We start from the raw sequence: 24,320 nt of genomic DNA on the forward strand, positions 1-24,320 counted from the left end.
TAAATCATATCAGTAAAAATATGGTTAATTTTCCTCCTGTTACCTCTGCTTTGTCTGGCAAATAATGGCATCATATTTCTAAAGTCTCTCAGGGAATTGATTATAGTCTTTGAACTCTCAAAATAAGAGGATGAGAGAAATAAAGTTGGCTGGAGTGCAAGCAAATTGCAGACTTTCTCCCTGGTTTAATTCTTGAAAACATCTTCTGGTCTTAGAGGTTGCAGCTGTAGAGAATAACAGCAACAAAATCATGCTTGATAGTTTTGATCCAGAAATAGCTATGTTGTTATTGCATTTTTGTTATCTTTCACTTCTTATTCTAATCCTCCATTCACTGTCCTGACAATTTCTGGTTGGGTCCTGTATCTTTCTGCTTGCTTTCCTTTTGTTTCCTCAGATTAGTTATTATTGCCAGCTAAAGAGGATAAACATTTGTCAGTTTTTGCCTCTCAAACACAGTGTATATTAAAAAGTATTGTATGTGTCAATATTTGAATATGTATGCATTTAAGTCAAATTCCTGGGGAGGGTTTTTAAAATCTTCCATGGCTCTCAACTTTAGCCATTAGCCTGTATCAGAATATCCTGGAAGGTAGGTTCCCTCTCTTCTAGATCATTTTAACAGTGGCAGTTTACAGTAACAAGTTAGCTAGTTAACATGTTTATATAAACAAATGCCTTTAGAAACTCAAACCTATCTTAAACTTATCAAACTATAATTCTCTCATTAAACACAGTCTCTTCTGAGCTGAGTGATTTTGAGAGAGGAAAGGTTGTTCTGTATAGATACGACAACACCAGTTACCTTTTGTCCAACAATTTTGTGCCAGGCACAATGCTCTGTACTGCACATGTATCCATCATTTAATCCTTGTCACAATCCTACCAGTGGGGCACGAGAGCTATGCCCATGGTGTGGATCAGAAGAGACCCCATATAAGAAAATCCAATCCATTTTCTGGCTTCCTTGAGGCAAGAGGAGGGGCAGAGGCCAATGCAGAGGTAATGGGAAGTGATCCTGAATTTTTTTTTTTTTTATCCTTTCCCTGATTCTTTTATGTATTATACTAAACCTGTGGTTGTTGTTATTGTTTTCTGCTATGTGTTGTGTTATTGCTTTCTGCTATGAAACCTCACAACTCATTTCTCAAACCTCAGCAGTAGATTAGTTTTCACACTGAACATCTGGACAGGGACAAACAATAAATCTCAGTTTTGTAAGTTGAGTAGAAAATGGCCTTATGACCCAGCCTCATCCGCCACCTTCTTCCTCCTCCTCAGGTCTCCATTAAAAAGCAGTCTGCTACATCTTTTTCTTTAAAGAAAAACATAGTTAACATGCCAAACCCTGTAATTTTCAAGCTTTTCTAGAAATGTTATCTTTAAAGGAGATTTATAAAAACAAGAAGAATCTTTGTGGTTTTATTCTGAAAGCCAGAAGGGCTGAAAAACAAGGCAGACTCTAATGCTGAGTTTTTCCACGTTCAAGCTGTGTAATGGTTTTTATGCATGTTTATAGGAAGAGCAGTGGAAATATTTATTTTTTCAGTTCTGGCAACGCATGACCAATGACACTGAAAGTACATTTTGTCATGGGATAAAGAAGCAGAAAAGGCAGAATCAGCGTCCTTGCCTAAATAAGTGGATATTATTGCATATTTATTCAGATAGTTGCATTTTTGAAGAAACATTTTGTATTCTTTGATGGAACTATCTAGACAAACTAGACCTGTATACGAACGAATCCTTTTAAAATCAGACCCAATTCGCTGCCTTATTTATAATCAGTGAACAAACCTTGCAAAATATGTGATACAAGGTGTTCAGGACATTTTTAACATATGCTTTATTAAATATTATTGCCATCATTGTATTTTTTCTCTGTCTTCACACACTTACAGATAAATATATATACACACATATACATAAATACACAAACACACATGTGTCCTTATTAGTGAGATATAAATACAAATTAATTTTTGTTTGGGTATGGCCTTGAATTCAGCAGGTATCAAGAGAGGCATCTTTACCTTCCTGGCAAACACTAAGAGTTAAGAGTTCCTTAATGAATCCCTTGGAAGACTTTTCAAATTACAGTTATTGCATAGCATTCTGAAGTACCTTGAAGTCCTATACCCACCTGTCTCTTCATTTCACTTCTTCTAGACTCCCCTTTACTTGGTAAATCATGGAGAGAATGGACCAGTCAGATGCAACAGGTGCAAAGCCTACATGTGCCCCTTTATGCAGTTCATTGAAGGAGGAAGGAGGTATCAGTGTGGATTTTGCAACTGTGTGAATGATGGTAAGTGATGCCAATAAATGCTCTTAGTAAAAGCTCTTCATTAATTGAAATATATTATACTTCTTAGTTTAGGGGAAAATATATATATTAAAGCTTTTAATTACACCTGAGCTTTTCCTAACTACTGGTGAGCTCACATTCAAGAATAACTCAGAGGCATTGTGAAAGAAAAAGTCTCTCAGTTTTATCATCTATAAGCATGAGAGGTAAAATTTTATTTTGCCTCTAACTGAGCCTTTGTGGAAGGGGATTAGGAAATAAAAGGACTTACCACTTCTGAAATGTTTCTTATAAAAATGAGAAACACAGAAACTTTATGTGGGAAACTGCAGGTGCAAATGAATGCACTTATATGAGGCTGGGAGGGGCATAGAGCACGTTCTGATTGGTTTCCTTCCATGGAAATTATAAAGAACTTTTATTTTATCTGTGTTTATGGATGATAAGTTGGAGAGATTTTTTTCTCTTATTCCTCTGAATTATTCCTGAATGTGAGCTCATCAGTATTTAGGAAAACTCTGGTATAACTAAGGGCTTTAATATGTGTATAGATTTTTTTTTCCCCTTCAGTATGAATGTTGCATTGTTTAACAAGGAAAAAAAAAAAACATTATTATGAAGGGCTTTTCCAGATTCTTTGTATTTTCAGTTTCATTCCGGTATGAACTAACTGATGTTGGAAAAAAAACCCCACAAACTTGGTAAAAGCAACTTAGCATTTATTATATTCATAATGTGTCTATTTTTTTTTTTTAGTTTTTTTGTGTTAAGTAAAGCACATACTCAGCCTGAAACATTCCCACATTCATTTACGTTTCTAGAGTTTTTCTAGAACCATGTAATGATTATGAGAGCATGAACTTTCTACATGTTTTCCTTTGTTCCTTGTCTTTGTAGACATGCTTCCCTGGAGATCATTAAATCTGAAGAATGTATAGTACCCTATCTGCCCAGGAGCCATGTGTCCTGTGGCTGCTGGCTACTCCCTATTGATGAGTGAGCTAAGGCACAACTTTCTGCCTATGTCATTGCATTCATGGCACCTCAGCTCCATGAGTGTTTTCTGGTGGGAGAGCTCCTTGTTTCCCTGCCCCCTTATTAGAGCCCATGGTTTTGTCCTACTTACAGGGCTAGAAAGTGGCATTGTGAGTCTCACAAAACCTTTGGTCAGTTCTTAAAAAGGCCTTGCTATGGAGTGGAAGCATTGGTTTCTAGCCTCATCTCAAAAACTGCCATCCTCTTGGGATGGCTCTCCTCTCTCCTTGCTATAACTGTGGCATCCACTCAGTGCAAGTTGGGTCTCCCTGTGAGGCCAGATTCTTTTGGTTCTCCACCCTTACTTCTCTTTCTAGGGAAGAATTTATTCCTTGTTTCATCTTGGATGAAATCTGCAACCAAGTCATTGGCTACTACTTAATGTTGGGACCTGGATTTCAGGAGCCCTGTGACAATTCATTTCCCTATACTTTAGTTTTTTGGGGAAGAGTGATGAGAAGGCAGAGACCTCTCCTGCAGCATTTGTATAAATTCCTCCACCAAAATCACCCACACCTCTGTGTCTTTATCCAAACCCTCAACTTTCTTAGAAAGGTGATCAGAAATCTATGTGGCTTCTAGATCCAAGATCCTCAGTTTGGTGTAACACCCTGGCTTCACACCCAAAGTGTCAGCTCAGAGCACAGCCACTTCCTGGTAGAAAAACCACTCAGAATTCTTGTATCTCCCCGTAATGAATTCTCTTTCCTTGGGTATTCGCTCCTAGGAGGCTGCTATGTTCATTTTCCAATAGGGTTTTTCATACTAGGCTCAAACATTTGTCCCTAAGAGGAGCCAGACTCCCGTAGATTTACACTGACACCTGCATTCTTCATTTAGGTCTAAAGAAGACAGAGGTTTATGGAAGTTAGAAAGAACCCGGCAAGCTTGATCACATGGTTTCACTCTATTTCCCTTCAAAGTGTCCAGAGATTACACAGTAGGAAGCATGTGGGGTCAAAAGGCATGCAGGAGACAACTGTAGTGCATAATTTACAGTGTGACTTGAATTTTGTCTTATAAACACAACAGATAATATTAAATGCTAATGAATGTGAAATTCATTTTATTTTTTATTTTTTATTTTTTTTTAATTTTTTTTTTTTCAACGTTTATTCATTTTTGGGACAGAGAGAGACAGAGCATGAACGGGGGAGGGGCAGAGAGAGAGGGAGACACAGAATCAGAAACAGGCTCCAGGCTCTGAGCCATCAGCCCAGAGCCCGACGCGGGGCTCGAACTCACGGACCGCGAGATCGTGACCTGGCTGAAGCCGGACGCTTAACCGACTGCGCCACCCAGGCGCCCCTTAAATGCTAATGAATGTGAAATTCATTTTAAAAGGAAAAATTTCATGCGTTACATGTAGATGTGTGAATGAAACTTAACTATAGGTTACACTATGTAGAATTTATCACACCATAATCCTAAATAGCCAACATCATCTACCTCAACTAAAAGTAACAAAATAGCAGGATTAGGCCCTCATAGTTTACTTATCTCAGCTGAGACTGTTAGTTTCCCACTTCCCTAATCTTTGCAAAACATTGAATTTTCCAAATTCAGAGATCCATATGTACATAAGAATGTTATAAAACTTGCTTAAAAGAAATGGCCACGATATAGTAAGAAAATAGAAAAATCTTGGTGATTATTTTTAAGTCCAAACTGCGAAAATAGTCTTGTAAGTGTTAGTTCACAACTAAAAATAAAGTAGACTGAGTTGTTCATTTTAACAGAAAACATATTACTTCTGTGGTTTTGCAAATGAAAATGTTGTTCTTTATGAAACGCTTAAAGCCAGAGTATTGCTGGTTATTCTAAATACTTCTATTGTCAGTGGTTTAATAGCCAGCCCTATTAATCTCAAGGCAACAGGAGTTTGTTTTCACAGAGATACCAGGCCATATTTGTCCAAGTGTTCAGTGTGTGACTCATAAGTGTTCCTGTGCTGTTGGATGACTTCCAGGTCTTTGCCAGAACTAACCTTCTTAGACATTTGAATCAAATTAAGAGTTCCTCAGCTGAGGTCTTAGTGGTATAGTCTTTCCCTAATACAGTAATCCTCTCTACTCTGAAGCCCAAACATTAAAAGATTACCATGCAAACTTTCCATGGCTGAAGACGTCTATTAATTAAAGGATAATAAATATTGTAGTTAATAGTACAGTCCAAATAACCAATGTATATTTCTGTTAGGTGTATTGAAAATTTAAATAGTTAGAAAAGCCAGAATTCCTTTTAAAAGAGGTAATTAAATAGGGGTAGTTAAATTTTCTTTGTGACAACTAAAAAACACCAGTACTTTTATCCCCTGTTTCTTCACAGTGGTCCAGATCATAAATGTTATGTGTCATCAGTAACTTGCAAGAGGATTTTTTAGAAAACCTTTGTACTTTCCAACACATGCTTTTTAAATAGTGGATATTTAGAATATACTACATTCTAGCTTTAAAATACTTTGTTTTCCTCAACTAATTCTTTTCCTCCCATAATAAATTTTAAGAACTTATTAAGTCGTCTGTGTTATGAAAACAAAAGATTTCCTCTCTTATTTTGTTTTTATTAGTTCCACCATTCTATTTCCAACATCTGGACCACATCGGGAGAAGACTGGACCACTATGAGAAGCCGGAACTATCTCTAGGATCTTATGAATATGTTGCTACTTTGGATTACTGCAGAGTAAGTGTTCCCAGGACTTCAAGTGTTTATATGTTGATGTCAAATTCAAGTGAATAACTTTCATATGTAAAGAACTGACTCTTGATTCACAACCAAAGCATTTTGGTGGTGTCATGGGGATGTAGAAATGCCTCAGACGCAGATCAAGGCTTCTAGGCTGTTGACATGATTAAATTGCCAAACTGCTCAGTGCAGTGATTATTTTTGAAAACTAACAAGTGGTGTCAGAAATAGAAAACAGTAATTTAATTGCTATATCCCTATCAGATAATGTAATCTGGGTTCTTAAAGCAACAGTTCCATATAGTGCCTCTGCTTTTTTTGTTTTGTCAATACTCTCAGAAAATTCTCCCTTTCAGGGCAGAAGCTCAATCAATATGGCCAATAGGACAATGACAGGTTTCTTTATTGCCTTTCTGCACACTAGTTGTCACCACAATGATTTAAGGCTCTTAGAATCTTCCTTGGACTATCTGAGAGCCTGGGATTCTGGCTTCTGGTTTCTTTCCTTTATGATGTATGCATGAGACTCCTCCTCACGTCCTTAATCTAAAAAATTAAATTCAAAAATTTAGCTTTCCTTATAAGAAAACATTAACTGTTGGACTCCATACTCCCACCTCAGCTATCTCTTCAGTTGTATAAAACACTCACCACGTACTCTGAACTCATCACTCCTTTTTACATCCCCATGCTTTTAGACAAGATTGTTTTGACCAGACTATCTTTGCATCCTCCTATTACATCTATATATACTCCACGTAGCAAACTCCTACTCTTTGTGTAATACCCAGCTGAAATTTTATTTTATGTGAGTGTGTGTGCATGTGTGCACATGTACAACTTTATTTGATTTCACTATGGTAGTTATTTACTAAGTCTTCTATTTTTTTTCTTCCCCATAGAATTTGGTTTACATGTTTGTTTTTGCAGTTATCTCCATGAAATTTAAATCTTCTTAAATGTTTTCCCTCTTCATAGATTTCAATATCCTCGGTGACAAGAATCTTGTCTTTATGGCATCTACCACAGTGTCTAGTGCAGGAAAGACAGTTGATCAGATTATGTGGAATGAATGAATGAACGAATGAATGAATTTGCAGGTCTGTTACTATTCCTAGGACTGGCTATTTCCCTTTTCCAATGGCACAGTGAAAGTGACTTCATTATGGGTAACTTGCAGGCCTTTAAAATTCTTCAGTGATTTGGAAATATTTTCTTGGGTATCAATCAGTTCAGATTTCGGCTTATATCTGAAGTACCACATGTAGGTAGACCTGAAGAAAGAGTCATCCTGACTTTTTTTCTTACTTCCCCTTCCAAATATCAATGTCTACTGAGATGCCCAGTTCTCAGAAAACAGCCTCGGACCAACAGGATTCTATCAGGTGTTTACTACAGGCCTAGTCCACATATTGAGTATAAGTTGCAAAGAACATTTTTCCTAAATAGAAGTGTTTTGAACTGATTGGATTTACATTTTTTTCAGTTAATATAACTTTGCATGTATTTTAGTGTTTTGTATGATTTTTTCACTACATTACCTATAACGAGTTATTAAAGAAGAGTTAATACTTTATTAATTCAAAATGTAACCTTTGAACATATTTTGAGAAATACAAGAACATTATTGGTATACATGCTTTATAACAGACCAAAAAAATCCTAAAGTACCAACTACTGTTGTTCTTTACTGCTATTGACTGAAGGTGAATGATTAAGTAGACCATAAATACTTGCATTCTAATTAAATGTAATAAAACCATTATAACTAGTGATATGGAAAATTTATTGATTTATCTTTGCAACCATGGTACAAAAATAACGATGCTCTCAGTTACTAGTTCTCTGCCAAAAAGGCTATATTATCTTGATTTTATGCTTTTTTAGTAGAGACTCAGGCAGAGAGTCAAATCTATTTCTGGGAACAAAAGTCTCAGTATCTTTAAACTCTGTTATCTGGAAATGTTCCAGATGTCTAATTGATGGGAAATTTCACCCAGCAGGCAAGGAACCAAATAAAAAATATCTATATACATTTTGAAGAATTTTTTTGTAAGCTTAATTTACCTTTTATTATTCCAAATAAGGTTTAAAATAAAAGATGGTATAAGTGTCTTCAAATTTAATTATAATTAAAAATGTAAATAATGTATAATAATTAGTTGCTTTAGGGATTTGGACAATGAAAAAGGTTTTATTTAGTTTTGCCATCTAATTTTTAACTACAAACTTAAAGGAGAATTACAAAATTACATTTTTCCGTATTAATTTTATTTTATCTTGATACCAATTTTATATAATAAAATTAGCATTGGTTGAATATTTACTATTTGTGATGCTTTGTGCTAAGTGCTTTTTATGTGTTGTTTCATTTAGTTCTCAAGTGACCCCATGTGGCAAGTACCACCATTACATGGGGAACCTGAGGCCTAGAGCTCTTACGTGCCATACTCAAATCACACACATAGAAAGTGCTGGAGCCAGACTGAAAACTGTGTTGGCATGTCCTTATTCTTTATCAGTATAGGGTGGATATGTAAGCAATTATTTAGAAAATCACCATGGTGCTCCCCTGGAAGAAAAGATCCCAGCTCTGTTGCTTAAGTTTTTCATGTAAAATTTTACAGAATATATCTACATACAAAGTGTACCTGAAATATAAAACCCCATTCCAAGCCAGCCTTTTTCTTTTCTAAATAAAGATATCATCTCTCCACCTAATTTTATTATTTTATTTTATTTTTAAAAGTTTATTTATTTTGAGAGAGAATGAGAAAGGGGGAGGGGAGGGAAGGAGGGAGAGGGGTAGAGAAAGAGGGAGTGAGAGAATCCCAAGCAGGCTGATAGCATGCTATCAGCATGGAGCCCAAACTCATGAACTGCAAGATCATGACCTGAGCCTAAATCATCAAGAGTTGGATGCTTAATGGACTGAGCCGTCCAGGTACCCCTCCACTTAATTTTAATTCATTGTGACGTTTAACGAATACCTAACATGTCCAAAACACTTGGTTATGTGCTATGAAGGATACCAAAGCTAGCAAGATAGTGAACCTGATTTCAAGATATTTCCCATATATAGACCTGGTAAGTGTATAATTATGATATAAATCCAAATATGATAAATGCTGTAAGAGTCAAATAATTACAGTGCCATAACAAAACAGACAAGCGATAACGTGTGATTTGGAGGATCAGGGATAAGTGATATTGGAGCTGGTTATACCAGGAGCAGAGTCTGGACATGTGGAAATGAAAGAGAAAACTAAATAGTCAGTAGAAGCAGAGGACTTGCCATTTACTCCACTTTCTTCAGGGGCAAGGCCGGTATTGTAAATGAGTGACGTGGAGTTAGTATGGGGACTAGGATAATTGGAGAGTATGTTCCCTTTCCCCCAAAACACATTCATATTCAAATATTTTTTAAAACACTATGCCAAACAAAATACTTTTCTGGCCAAATTCTTGGCCCAGACCCATTAGACTGTGACTTCTGGATAGGAAATGTTTTGAAAATGGCAAACACTTAAATTAGTTGAAGGAATGTGTATTGAGAAATAATGGGAAGTAAAGCTGGGAAGTTGTTTTGAGATACAGACTAACTTTTTATATTCCACTGGGTTTGGCATCATAGCTGTGATCTCCTGGTTTTTATACATGTTGGTTAAATGGGTATTATAGGGAGTCTTAAATGCCAGGCCATAGAGAAATTTATGTTAATTCAGTAAGTCATGAGGATCCTTAAAGGTAAAGAGGAAGTTGTTTCCTTAATCCTTTCTTCCATACATTTATTCATTCATTTGGCAGTATTGAGCACTCTTCTGTGCCATGCTCTGTGCTTGACTCTGAGGACTCAGTAAACATCCTGTCCTCAGAGGCAGTGGTACTGTGATCTGTATTGTCTTTTGGACCATTTATTCTGACAGTAGTTTGTATAATGAGAGGAAAGAGATTGGAGACAGAAGGATATTGGAAAATTAATGCAGTGGTCCATGCAGGAGAAAATAAAAGGAGTATAGCAGTTCCTCAAAAAGTTAAAAATAGAATATACCCAAAATAATTGAAAACAGAGTCTCAAAGAGATATTTCCACACCCATGTTCATAGTGGCATTATTCATAATAGCAGGAGTCCATGAGTCTATACACGGATAAATGGATAAACAAAATGTGGTATGTACATATGTGGAATATTATTCAGCCTTAAAAGGAAAGAAATGTAGACACATGCTAAACATGGATGAACTTTTAAGGACATTATGCTAAATGAAATAAGCCAGTCACATGAAAGACAAATACTATGATTTTACTTGTTACTTCTATGAAGCACCTAGAGTAGTCAGATTCATAGAGACAAGAATGTAGAAGTGTAGAATGGTGGTTGCCAGGGTCTGGAGAGACCAGGGAATATAAGTCATTGTTTAATGATCATAGAGTTTCAGTCTTACAACATAAAAAAGTTCTGGGGATGGATGGTGGTGAAGGTTGCACAGCAGTGTGAATGTACTTAATACCACTGAACTGTACACTTAAAAATAGTAAAGGTGGCAAATTTTATGTATATTTTTTTAAACAATTTTTTTTTAACGTTTATTTATTTTTGAGACAGAGAGAGGCAGAGCATGAACAGGGGAGGGCGAGAGAGAGAGGGAGACACAGAACTGGAAGCAGGCTCCAGGCTCTGAGCCATCAGCCCAGAGCCCGATGCGAGGCTCGAACTCACGGAGTGTGAGATTGTGACCTGAGCTGAAGTCGGACGCTTAACCGACTGAGCCACCCAGGCGCCCCATATGTATATTTTACCACAATAAGAATCAAATTGGGGGGCAACAGGGCGGCTCAGTCAGTTGAGCATCTGACTCTTGATTTTGGCTCAGGTCAGGATCCCATGGTGGTGAGATTTGAGTCCTAAGTCAGGCTCCATGCTAGAGGTGGAGCCTGCTCAAGATCGATCTCTCTCTCTCTCTCTCTCTCTGTCTGTCTCTCCCCCTCTGCTCCTTCCCCACTCGCTTGAGCTCACATGCACGTGCTCACTCTTATCTCTCTCAAAGATACATACATACGTACATACATACATACATACATACATAAGATCTTTTAAAAAGCTTACTATAAAAAAGAGAAATAATTTTAAAAACAGTAAATGAGGGTCTAAATTTGTGTACTGGAACCAGAAAAGCTTCACAATTAACTGGTTACAGATGGTAAGGAAGGTGGACAATTCCACAGAGAAAATGAGATTTGAAACACAGATTACTTTTGAGGATCATGCTTTCTGTAAAGAATATAATGGGATAAATGTTGTCTTACTTACAAAAATTCTGAATGAAGATGCTGACAGGATCTTTATGTGGAGGTGTGCTATAGTTAAATGGAGTGCTGGTCTGGAGCTCAGAAAGGAGACCATGATAGGAAAGAATTTGAGGAGTTGCCTATATAGAGGTGCTAGTTAAAAGAGGTGCACAGAGATTTCTGTGATAAAGCAGGTGGTAACAAAAGAGAAGATATCATTTGAGGAAGATAAGAAAATGAAAAAGCAGTCAGAAAAGTGCGAGAGGAAATGACACCACAGCGCTGTGATAGCTAAAGTGAAAATGGTCCTTGATGCCTAAAATTGGATAGATAAAAGAGAGTTAGGGATGAGAGCTGGATTTTACTTAAAGTCATTCGTTTGCAGTCAAGAGGTCTGTGACCCTTAACAGAGCGGTTTTGGTAAAGTATCATGGAAAACCAGGGTTTTATAAAGTTCATACCTGTTAGGCTTGACTGTACAAAGCGAGCTGGATTAAAAGGAGTAATTGATTAAAAAGACAACCAATAATGAAGTCATTAGAGTTTTCTAGGCATGAGATGACAAGCTTCTAGATGGTTAAGAGTAGGGACTGGGTAAAACATGTAAAAGAAGCATTTTGAAAGCATAGTCAGTGGGACTCAGTGGTTGAAAGAAAAGGAATAGTTAAATCTAATTTTATGTTTTTAAGTCTTTGAATTGATGTGTAGTGATGTTATTAATAGAGATGTTGGAAGAGAATATCATTTAGAGGAATGATGAATTAGTTTCACATACATAGAAAACAAGTTACAGTGAAGGACTCCATAGATTTATGGAAACTGTTCAGTGGGGAACTAGTAATGCTGAACTTAAGAGATCACAGAATGGTAACACACATTTGGGTTGGTCACAAAGAGGCTTTGGTTTAATTAATGGAAATGAGAGTGATTTTTATTTGATTTAAATTAATGTAAGTCTATGTTATAAGTTAGATTAGGTGGGAATCAGGAATGATTTGCAAAAAAGTTGCTCAGATAGACAGCAGTAGAGTTCTTTCATTTCTTTGTTGGCCTGATTTTGAATGTGGCAAAACAATGAAGCTTCTATGTTGATGATTTTTAAGTCCTGCACTTCTTTTCTTGTTTCAAATGGTAGACTTTTATTAGAAGGCTGTTACCTCTAAGCTTGTAGTGGCTAGAGAATGAACCAGTAGATGAATTGGAGACATCATCATCTAATTTTATAATTATAATAGTTAAAAGACAATTTTACTTTGGAACATTTTTTTGTCATTTATCATAAAGTTAAAAATTGAATTAACCTTAACTCTTTTTTTTTTTAGTCACTAAATTTGCCTGAGGCTGTTTTCTAAATATTTTGTAAGACCTAACTGAATAATCGCTTCCTAAGAGCTCTTTGAACACCAGCCAGTAAAGGGACCAACAGCTATCAAACATTTATATAGCAGCTGCTTTATGTTGTAGTGATTGTTTGAAACAGATAGAGAAAAGGCCCAATATTCTATTTTTAACATAAATATGTAAAGAATAGGTAAATATTTGGTAATATAGTACAATTTTAAAGTATACAATTATATTTTAGTATACGATTTCATATTCTTAAAACTGAGAGAGCTTACAAAGGAAGAGATTTGAAAATGGCATGATCCAGTTAATGAAATTCTACTGGTTTCAAGACAAATACCAATTATTGTATGTATTCTTTGGGGGCACAATTTGTCAAGTTTCCAGACACACCTCTTCTTAGAAGGAGAGGGTTGTAAGCAAGGCTGGTCACTAGACTGTACTCACCCTTGGGTAATTGTAGTGAGAAAGTCTTCAGGGTGCTACAAAAATGAAGCTTCACTGTTAGATATCATAATCCTGCCGAATTCAATAGAGTGTTGCAGGTCGTACCCTGGAAAACAAACAGCTTTTATCTTTTTTATAGCATCAGAGACTGTGTTCTAAAAAATGATTTAATTCCCCAGATGTTATATCCTAAAATATTAAATGAAAAGTTTGATGATATCTTCAAGGGTTTGAGTGTTTTAATTTGATTATGCAATGTATATACTTTTTAATTACATTTATGTGATTTGTTTGCTTTCTTATAGAAAAATAAGCCTCCCAACCCACCAGCCTTTATCTTCATGATTGATGTTTCATATAGTAACATCAAGAATGGACTTGTGAAGCTCATATGTGAAGAACTGAAGACTGTGCTGGAAAAACTTCCAAAGTAAGGGAACTGCCATTATTTTTCTAATTTGCACAATATTACTGAATTAATTTATTGGCCAGAAAGCAAGTGCTGAATGCCCTGTGGATATCTTTTGCTAATGAGGACATTGGGTAAGTATTTCTAAATTAAACAGCCACCAGCTCGTTGAGTCCTTAAAAAGTCAGAGTTATCTTTTGTGCAAAGCAAAAGAAACAAACTGATAAAAAATTAATGCTATGGTAAACAACATTCAGAGTACATTTTAATTATAAGGAGAATCCCAACAGTGTGCTGGGAAAGACTTTGGAAGTCTGTTATCCACTTTCAAAGGGGCTGGTTTTTCAGTGGAAACTGCTAGTTGTGACATGTGGTAGGTAGAGTTCTAAGGGGTGCCAGGAAACTGTACCGTTGTCGTATGGCAGACGTGGTAGCTTTTTAGGCAAATTTCCTTTTTTCCTGTATTATACACTGTCAAACCCCTTTGTCACTTTACTGCCTCTAGGTCCTATGACTTAAAGCATAAGGTAGATCACTTTCCTTGCCACAACAGGGAGCAGTGCACAAAAGGAAATGTGGAAAGGTATTTCAGCAAACATGGCTATTTTTCATAATACACAAACTAGTTATTTAAGATGGGAGCTGCCATCCAGTAAGGAGACCTGGGAGTGGAGAAAGTCTTCCTTTATGAGAGGAGACATGCTTAAGAAAATAAAAGAGTCTAAGAAATATCATCTGAAACCTAGTGTCTATACCAGTCTCAGCATCTTCCACCCCTCCGTATCTCCTGAATGATCTCTGTTCTGAAAAGGGATGCTTTGGGGCGCCTGGGTGGCGCAGTCGGTTAAGCGTCCGACTTCAGCCAGGTCACGATCTCGCGGTCCGTGAGTTCGAGCCCCGCGTCAGGCTCTGGGCTGATGGCTCAGAGCCTGGAGCCTGTTTCCAATTCTGTGTCTCCCTCTCTCTCTGCCCCTCCCCCGTTCATGCTCTGTCTCTCTCTGTCCCAAAAATAAATAAACGCTGAAAAAAAAAAAAAAAAAAAAAAAAAAAAAAAAAGAAAAGGGATGCTTTGAGGGGTGGGCTATCCATAGCCCTTAGGGCTCCCTGAGTCCTTGGGTGTCCATTCCTCTATATTCATTCCACATGTGGCTGCTGCACTGGTGCATGTGAGGCTCAGATGAATGAACTCTGGACCTCCCAGGAGTAGTTTTGTTTGTATCTGTGAAGCTAAAGTCATAATATTCTCAAGGATGGTTTGGAAAAGCAGTTGGGGATGTTTAAAAAACATTGAGGTGATTTTAAACTGAATTCTAAAATGAAGAATGAGCTGGGAGCAAGTTGAAGATGGGGCATAAGAAAGGCATGTGATGCCTGCTGACACTTTGTGACTCTAGTTTCTGTTACTTCATTCTCCCGGATACTTGAGAACTGTGGACTTTCTGCTGAATAGGACTTACTTTATAATAGACTTCTCTCACAGGGCTGTTTTAATTCTAAATCTGAAGTTGGAGCTTGATTCATATGAAAGAAAACTATCATTTCTGGAAATGGTGTCTCTCTCTTTCCCTTCTCTCAAACTGGTTAAATTAGACTATGCTATTCTCATGGTTACCTTGCCAACCCCTAGCTCCTTTTCAACACAGTGCTGATATGAAGTGTATAACCTATTGATATGAGTTATGAAATCACACTCCTTCCTGAGATGTCATTATGACTTATATCTCATTGGAGAGCAGATTGTGGCTTCAGCAAAAAGATAGGAGAAAACAATAAAACGATTTTAAAACAAATCTTGTTGCTTTTTTTCTTCCCCAAAGTTTATTTTGGGATCTGTAGATACATAATTTTATACTTTTTATTGTAAGATAGCCATCAGTTTGATTTACTTCTTTGAACCAGGTAATATGCCAAATAGTGTTTTTAAAGCACAGTATAAGTCCTGATTAATGTCTAAGGTATGTTCATCTCTTAGCTGATCTTTTGAAAAGTGAAAGCCCCATTCTTTACTATTTAACTTTGAATTTACATCTTTGATTTTGCCAGATGTCATTTCTGTCTGACTTCTCTGAAATAGGAAAGAAAAGATTTGAAATATCTTATCTGTTGTTCAGATCAAGCAATCGGGTTTTTTTCTTGTTTTTAATGCTCCTGTAGCAAAAATGTTCAAAATACTTGACTTTGGAATATTCCAGTTCATCCAGTTACTAACATCTTCAGTTTTGCTCTGTCGGATTCATTCCATTAAAATAATAAGGACAGGTGTTGAGGGGAGTGGTAATTGAAAAACAGAAGAAGAAACACATGTTGTTTTCTGTGATATCCCTTATATACCTTTATAAAATTTGCATAGAATTAATATGAAGGAGAGGCTGAGATTTCATTTTCTTCTGGTCATGATTTAACAAGGCAGTTATACTGTTGAAAAGAAAATTTTAAGATAGTTCTTTGTTTCTCAAACAAATTGAAACAAATATGTTCCCATGAAAACATGTTATAATATTTTGCAATAATGTGAAATGTTCTGATTAGATGTTTTTAAAAATGTTAATTTAGGTTTTAAGTGAACCCTGTGAATCCCAGGATACTCCTTTCCCATCACTTGAAAATGTTCAAATCCAATGGGAAATAGCAATCCAGACTCTTCTCTGTAATTTTTCTTTTGTGTCTTTTGCCTTAATTGACTCTAAATTAACTATTAAAAGAGAATAAATGCTCTTGGGATTTGCCGGACATTTATCACCTTATGTAATAAAAGGTTTACTCGGAAATGGGAGCTTAACCAGTGGTGCGCTGGTAAACTGGATCTCAAATAAAGCAAGCCTTTAATGTTTGCTCATTCCTGTCCTGGTGTAAAATATGTCCTGGTGTAAAATATGTCCAGCCATGCTGATTTTAAACTAGCAAGGCGACATCACTAAACAGGAGTTGGGAAAAGATGCATACAATCAGTTTATCAATCTGGGCTCTAACTTTCCATCCTAAATAAATACAGCATTTCACCTTCACGATAATCATCCTGAGCAAACCTCTAATTCTTTGCGTTATACTAGACCCTTCAGGAGCAGGGAGCATAAACTTTGAGACTTTATTGATTTATAGTCAAGGATTCATGCTATGTTAACTAACAGGCACTATATACTAAGAACCCAGTGAGAATGATTTGTAGAAATTTAGAAGAGGAAATAACTTCTGGTTGGTAGCATCAGGGGAGGTTTGAGAGAGGAAGAGTATCTGTGCTTGGTCTTAAAGAGTAAAATTCTAATGAATAGGGGGGCAGGGAGAACATGAGTACAGTATCATATAATGGTTAGTTGCATGAAATCAACCAGTTTAGGATATTCAAGGGTGTGTGTGTGTGTGTGTGTGTGTGTGTGTGTGTGTGTGTGTGTGTAAGTCTGTGTATGTGCAGTTACAAAGGATTAGGTACTATTTCTGAAAACGTTCTAAGAGTCCATAATATAAACATTTACCAAGTACTTTTGGAATGGATTATGAGGTTCTATTTAAACTGCCCACCCATTCATGAAGGCCACAATGAAGAACAAATACCTTCAATTAGCAAAGGAAGTAGAGAAGAAATAGAGTTTAAAGTCAATAGTTTGTCATCATGTACTCTGCTGAAATTGGGAAGTCTGCAGTGAGATCAACAGTGAGATCAACAATTTGAACTTCAGATACTTTCATCTGTGTACTTTATTTTCCTTTCTCTCATACTCGAGTAACTATGCTATGTACAAAGTTTAGGAGCTGAGCATACTAGGTTATTTTTAAAAAAAAAATTGTCCCTAAGCAAAATAAGTTTTACTGATATCTAAGGATCAAAGAAAACGGCATGTATCTTTTGTGGCCGTCATGTCATTGAGCACTGCTGTATACACCAATGAAAATCAGGAAGTGTTGTTGGAAGGGGGAGGGGAAGGGAGACAAAGAGAAACCTGGGTAAACATTAAAGAGAGTTTAGACCACTCAATTCAAGTGTAGACTTAAATAAACATTCATGCCTTATACTCTTTTCAGGACGATTAAGGCCTTATCTTGGATTTCTTTAAAAAATTTACTTTTTAGGGTGCCTGGGTGACTCAGTCTGTTAAGCGACTGACTATTGATTTCAGCTCAGGTCATGACATCACAGTTCCTGTGATGGAGCAGCATTGGGCTCTGCTGCGGTGACAGCACTGAACCTGCTTGGGATTTGGTCTCCCCCCCCCCCCACCCCCACCCCCACCCCCGTGCTGGCACATGCACTGTCTCCCTCTCGCAAAATGAATACAGTTTTAGAGTTTTTATTACTTTTATTGTCTTGCCAAGACATCACAAATGTTTACTTAATTAGAATTATATCATCAATTCATATATATGACTTTTTAAATATATTTACATTATATGTTTATATGGCATATAGCTCTCAAAATCTAGTCCAATTTCTATTGCGATTCTCTAGAATCTGTAAGAAAAGAATCACACAGAAGGAGCAAGTCCTTTCTTGATAAAAATAGCTATCCTGTTTGTAATCTGAATGTGCCTTTCTCTTGCTTCAGATGTTCCATTTGTTCTTCTGACCTTGTTGTGACTTCTGAGAGAACTTTGTTTATAAAGAATGTAATAAGCCTAGCTTGTTTATTAAAAAAAAAACACATCTTGTAATTGCTATGGATTGAGCATACATATATTAAAGAAATAAATATTTTAAAGAAATGTATTTTCATATCTGTTTGATTTTTTTTTGCCTAGAATTTTGAGAATTTTTTCCTTTATCAGCTTACTTATTTTTGTAATATCCCCCACCCCCTACTGTGACTCAGTATTGTTTATATACGGTAAACATTCATTAAGAGCAAAACTTTAAACATGTCTTCCATTTATTTTATAGAAGGTATACTTACTGAATTTCGGATAGAAACATGTCTCATAAATATATGAAAGAACTTCAAACACTGTGTTTTTCTCATAGGGAAGAGCAAGAAGAAACTTCTGCAATCCGAGTTGGTTTTATCACATATAACAAAGTGCTGCATTTCTTTAATGTAAAGAGTAATTTGGCCCAGCCTCAGATGATGGTGGTGACTGATGTTGGAGAGGTCTTTGTTCCTCTGTTGGATGGTTTCCTTGTCAACTATCAAGAATCCCAATCTGTGATTCACAAGTAAATATCAAGTATTTTATAATTTAGATAAAAATCGGGTATCTGTTCTGAATTATTTTGATTCAATCACATGTTGTTTTGGCATTAGCAAGGGAGTTTTAATGTATGGATTGTAAAACTCTGTCGTTTATGTTAGTTCTATTTTAAATGTACACCAGTATCTAGAAGGAAGAGTTTTTTTTTTTTTTTTGATACACTCAACCAGTCCCTTCTCTTTGCTAAAAAAGTTATGCAAAGGAAATATTTTCTGCATATTGATGAGTCTATTCAATGATGATGGTAATAGCTAAAGATATAGCTACTATTCCAAGAATTAATGGTCTAAGAGGTCAAATATGTAAATAGTGAAAAAATATTTACAAAGAGTGTGCTTTTGTAAATGTTACAAATAAGTCATAAATTTTGGTTCCAGAACATATCAAGATATCATTCCCTTAGGGATGACCTGTGAAGGTCACCCATAGGTGTTCAGCATAAAATAAAACCGTATGTGTTCAGGCTTGAAATGTTTATGACTTATTTCTTGAAGTTTATTACAAATATGCTTAACACTTAAAACCTTTTACTCATTCACTTATTACAGTTTATTGGACCAGATTCCAGAGATGTTTGCAGACTCTAATGAGAATGAGACTGTCTTTGCTCCTGTCATCCAGGCTGGCATGGAAGCGCTAAAGGTGAGAAGTCTTTTTTAATTGCTAATAAATAAATTTTTAAAACCAGACACACACACACACACACACACACACACACACACACACAGGAAGTTTCATCTATAAAAGAAATTACAGCCTTCATTAGAGCATGTAGTTTGCTAGAGGCGCGTTCCAAACTTCCCTACAAATCTCAGGAGGAAAATGGCCAAAATCATGGATTGCTCCCAGCGTTTACATTCCAGAACTGTTATCATCTGAGTAACTGATTTTGTCAGTATTTCCAGTTTAGCTCCTCCCTTTGGCTTTTATATGAACTTTATATGATCTATTTTATTTTTATTTTTTAATTTTTTTTTAGCATTTATTTTTGAGAGAAAGAGCGCAAGCAGGGGAGGGGCAGAGAGAGAGAGAGACAGAATTGGAAGCAGGCTCCAGGCTCTGAGCTGTCAGCACAGAGCCCTACGCAGGGCTTGAACTCATGAGCTGTGAGATCATGACCTGAGCTGAAGTTGGATGCTTAACTGACTGAGCCACCCAGGTGCCCTATATGATCTATTTAAAAAATAACTTCAGCAGTATCAGAACTACCAGATATGAAGGGAAAAATACCCCTATTATCCTCTCCTTCCTTGGGGTTTTCAAACATGCAAGGGCAAGCAAGGCCTCTGACAGTGACAGATGTGAATGCCACACAGGGCATTGCTGAATGCCAAAAGCAGATGCGAGGTTGGCCATGTCTTCACTTGGGGAGCTGGGCCCTAATGACTCTGGCCATTTTCATAGTAATAAAGACAGCAATCTGAAGGAGGCAAAATGATTGACAGGTACTGACTATTCATCATTATTACCTTAGCACAAGAGTCAGATCACTTTAGCCTGCATAGCTAGTTCCTAAAAACTTATTTTTTAATTTTATTATTAAAGTTAAATTGAAATTAACTTCTAAAATATAATGGCTATTGGTAATAACAATAGCAATAATAACAGCAATAGTAATGCTATAAAACTGAATTTATGAAACCCTTCCACATAAATTTTGTGTCTAAGCATTGTGGTTTGGTTTTAGTACACTGATTCTTACCTGGATTTTCTGATCTTCAGAGTATTTACTCTTGCAGATGTCCCTCAAAAAGCCTCAGAATACATGTCAATTTAACATAAAATTAAAAATAAATTTTACATCATAAAGTGATTTGGACATGTTAGGTCCATGTAGTCGAAACCAACAGTGATCTTGGTTGAACTACAGAAAGACTTGAGAATTCCTATTTTATTCCACATTACAAAAAGCAAATATTTTCTATTTCAGTTTGAAAGTGTTTTGTTGTTGTTCTCTCTTCCGGTAAGGTGTCTAGAACTGCCATGTAAATTTCCTGATTTATGATCATTGTACATGGCCCAACGAGTTTTTCTACTCTCAGATATTAGTACAGGGAATTGTATTCATGTGCTAGTGCCTGAGAGGAAAGATGAATGGATATCCATAAGCCAGTGTATCAGTTAAGGCAGTAGAGTGGAAAGGAGAATATGGGCATGTCTTCTAGAGCACCGAAGTTCAGAATCCCAGCTCAACCCCCTTTTTTTCTGAAAGGGAACAATACTGTCTTGTAACAATGGGTTCACACTGGCAGTACACAAGAGGTCTAGAGGCAGCTTTGAAAGAAAAATATAGGTAAAGCAAATTTGCCTACATGCATTCCATGTGTCCAAAATGTGATGTTCCTTCTGATGCATTACTGCAAACCCACTGTGTTGGTAATAACTGTAATGTTCTTTGAGACTGCTCGTTCACCACAGCTGGAGCAGTCAGCAGTCTCAGTGCTCATGCAGCAGAGGCCAGTTCCTTTCATCTGGTGGATTTTTGTATCTTTTGCAAGTTATTTTTTTGTTGTATTTGCAATTCTTTTGTTAGAGTAACGTATACTTTTACACTGAAGTTTAAAAATGAGAAGAATTCATATCTAAATGTAGCAACTCAGAATAACTTCACAAATATCAAAGTTAATAAGTAGATTCTTACAAAGTGGAAGAACTATCTTTATAAAAGGTAAAGAATTGTCTTATTAAAAAGATAGGGAACTGCCTATAAAGTGACACTGTTGGACATCATGTTGGTGGCAGTTGCTGTCGTGTGCCTGCTAGCAGAGCAGACCTTGATCCACCAGCACATGTCTTCATGCAGAGCAGAATGGTGCTCCGCTCTGTGCAAGGGTAAGGGACACAGTAACTCCTCAACTAAGGAGTCACAGAGTCATGTGTTAAAGGGTGGCTACATTTTTAAAATGCAGATTTCTGGCCCCACTCCTAGAGATTCTAATTCATTAACTCTTCAATTTGTTCTACTGATCATCCATATTTGAGGACTACCAGCACAAGGAATTATTCCTTCTGCAGTCTCTGAGAACATCCTTGCATTATGTTAACTCACCAGCAGATTGCCTGACCCATACCTGCCCCGTACAACTTTGTATGTTACTTTTGTACTAGGAATGCTTTCACTTAACCATGATTTAACATCTTGCCCTAAGCTTTTCATTAATGGTTAAATTAAGAGCAAACACTAAGAAGATAGTTTCTTCCTTGTGTAGAACATTAAATGAAGATATTATTGCATATTAATCAATTTCTTACATGTAGAAAGATTCACTGGCTGGTTTCCTAGAGTCAGATTTTATAAGCATTCTAACTCTTAATGTTTCTTCTAGCCTCAACTACCAAAAAAGATACCAATGATACTTAGGGTAAATTTTCTAAATTTAATTCTTTTCTTTCCATGACTACCTTCCTGATTTCTAGTTCTTTACATTTGCTTTGGTTATTCCATTGTATATGTATCTTTAATCTGTTTCTTCAAAACTTTTTTTGAGAAAGAGAGAGAGAAAGCATGGGAGTGGCAGAGAAAGAGAGGGAGAATGAATCTTAAGCAGGTCCATGCAACGTGGAGCCTGACGTGGGGCTCAATCCCACGACTGTGAGATTATGACCTGAGCCAAAATCAAGAGTCCTTCACTTAACTGACTGAGCCACCTAGGTGCCCCTGTTTCCTCAAAACTTTTCTATAAATAATAGATAGTTGATAAAAAAAAAAAAAAGATTAATGAAAAAATTTCCCCTGCATCTGCCAGAAAGATTCTGGGTCATTATAATTCATTGTACAAGAGCAGAAACTGCTGTAATATAATTGGACTGTGTCTGCAGTTTGTGTTTTCTGCCTTGTAGCAGCTTTATAGGTTTGGATGAAGACAAATTTTTCCAAATAAGATCAAAATGTGTATGCGTGTGTGTGCGCACACGTGTACCTGGTGTATGTATGATTATCTACCTCTGACAGTGATACTATCTCATAATCTTTTTAGGTCCTCTATGGCAACAAGCAGTCAGACTTAAATTTGGGTACCTTGTATACATGGTATACATGTAAATACATGATATTTATTGCTTGTATTCCTCAAAAGGTGGGGGGAGGAGAGCAGAGAATAATTTTGGAAAGCCCAGGGCTGTGGTTGTTCAGCTGAATTGCTCAGGGTATTATGCACAAGAGGCCAGAGGTGAGAGTCTCACCCTCTGTGGACAGGGAGTAGAAACTGAAAGAACATCCAAATGTAGGCGTTTTTATGTGTCCAAGTGAAGACATTTTAGAACTGGACTCCCCCATTTGAATTAGAGCTTTATTTTCTACTAGATAGATGCCAAGTAAAATCCATATATAATTAGCTGTAATAAACTTCTTGAAGCACAGAAAGTAGACAAAAATTAACAAAAAACATGTGCTGATTTGTCACAAAGATAAAGAGGGAAGATTTGGAAAATTCTTATACATACTTTCTCAAAAGTCCCTGAACTATTCAACTGCAGGGTTTGATACACTTTTTAATGTTGCACATGCTTCTATGATCACAGCATCTTGTTCTCTAGTGTCTTTTTTCCACAATGTTTCAAAATCTGCATCTCTTCTCAAAATTTGACACTCATAACTCCATTATGTGTGAATTTCTGGCATTGTCTTTTAACTTGGTCAAACAATAGTTTTCTGAGTTACTTATTACTTCTACCAGAAAAGTAAATAAGTAGTATTAGGCAAAAAATGGGAAGGAAGTGGCCTTTAATGGTTATGCTTCAAATATATCACTAATTGGGAAATTTATCTTTAACGTATCTTCATGTATATCTAAATTTGATTTCCAGTTGATGCATCACAGCATTTCTTCCATTCCTTCTAAAATTTATGGAGCACCTATAGAGTGAAAGCTCTAGACCCTGTAGGGCTTGGAGAAACTCGCTGTAGAAAAATCAAGGTCCTTTCTTTCTCATGAGCCTGTGACTTATAGAAGATAGTCAGACACATAAATTGTGATATGGTGTTATTAAGTCTTATCTGCAAAGTAGAGGGAGGACATGGAGGTAGAGACAGCCAACTCTGTTGAGGGTGATATTAACACATCTGTCAGAGGAATGGACGTTGGAGTTAAATTTTGAACAATGGGTTCTCCAGGCCAGCCTTTCTCAAACTGTTTTCCATTGTAATAAAAATGTCATATGTCATTGTCATTTATCAATTCTATATGATACACTTGTGTGGGCACAATAAGATTTTGGTAAAAACATAACATTTTATAGGGATGTAAGGAATTAATGCCCTAGGAACTTTTTCTTTTATTGCTACTTACAGAAGATTTTGTAAGTATGCGATTAATGAAATTATAAATCTAAAATTAAGCCATTATAATTGGCTAATGAATTAGAAATAAATACGGTTACTTTATTTTTCTCAGTATTTGACTTTGTTTTCTTAATGAGCCTGATTTTTCTCGATGAGTAATCTTAGCAAGGCAGTTATATGTAATTAGTTATGATTGACGCCATGTACTGGGTCATTGAATTCTCTCAACAATATTTTATATAGTTACTATTTTTTCTATGTTGCATATTAGGTAACTGAGGTTTAGAGAAGTTAAGTAATTTTCCCAGTATCACTCAGCTAATAAAATGGTTGGGACTCT

At 36.3% G+C, this 24,320-nt stretch overlaps 1 protein-coding gene across 4 annotated transcripts in view; it reads left to right on the forward strand.

Moving 5' to 3' along the window:
- The window catches only part of SEC24D (SEC24 homolog D, COPII coat complex component), a 107,381-nt gene that overhangs the window by 58,412 nt on the left and 24,649 nt on the right, over nucleotides 1–24,320 (forward strand). For all 4 annotated transcript variants that reach the window (XM_045469000.1, XM_045469017.1, XM_045468992.1 and 1 more), the window contains exons 9-13: nucleotides 2,170–2,308; nucleotides 5,913–6,028; nucleotides 13,418–13,542; nucleotides 18,473–18,664; nucleotides 19,248–19,341. In XM_045469000.1, coding sequence (XP_045324956.1) covers nucleotides 2,170–2,308; nucleotides 5,913–6,028; nucleotides 13,418–13,542; nucleotides 18,473–18,664; nucleotides 19,248–19,341 — 666 coding nt within the window. The remainder of the gene's footprint in view (nucleotides 1–2,169; nucleotides 2,309–5,912; nucleotides 6,029–13,417; nucleotides 13,543–18,472; nucleotides 18,665–19,247; nucleotides 19,342–24,320) is intronic.

The sequence above is a fragment of the Leopardus geoffroyi genome, chromosome B1 (genome assembly GCF_018350155.1).
Source record: "Leopardus geoffroyi isolate Oge1 chromosome B1, O.geoffroyi_Oge1_pat1.0, whole genome shotgun sequence".
Classification (NCBI taxonomy): domain Eukaryota; kingdom Metazoa; phylum Chordata; class Mammalia; order Carnivora; family Felidae; genus Leopardus; species Leopardus geoffroyi.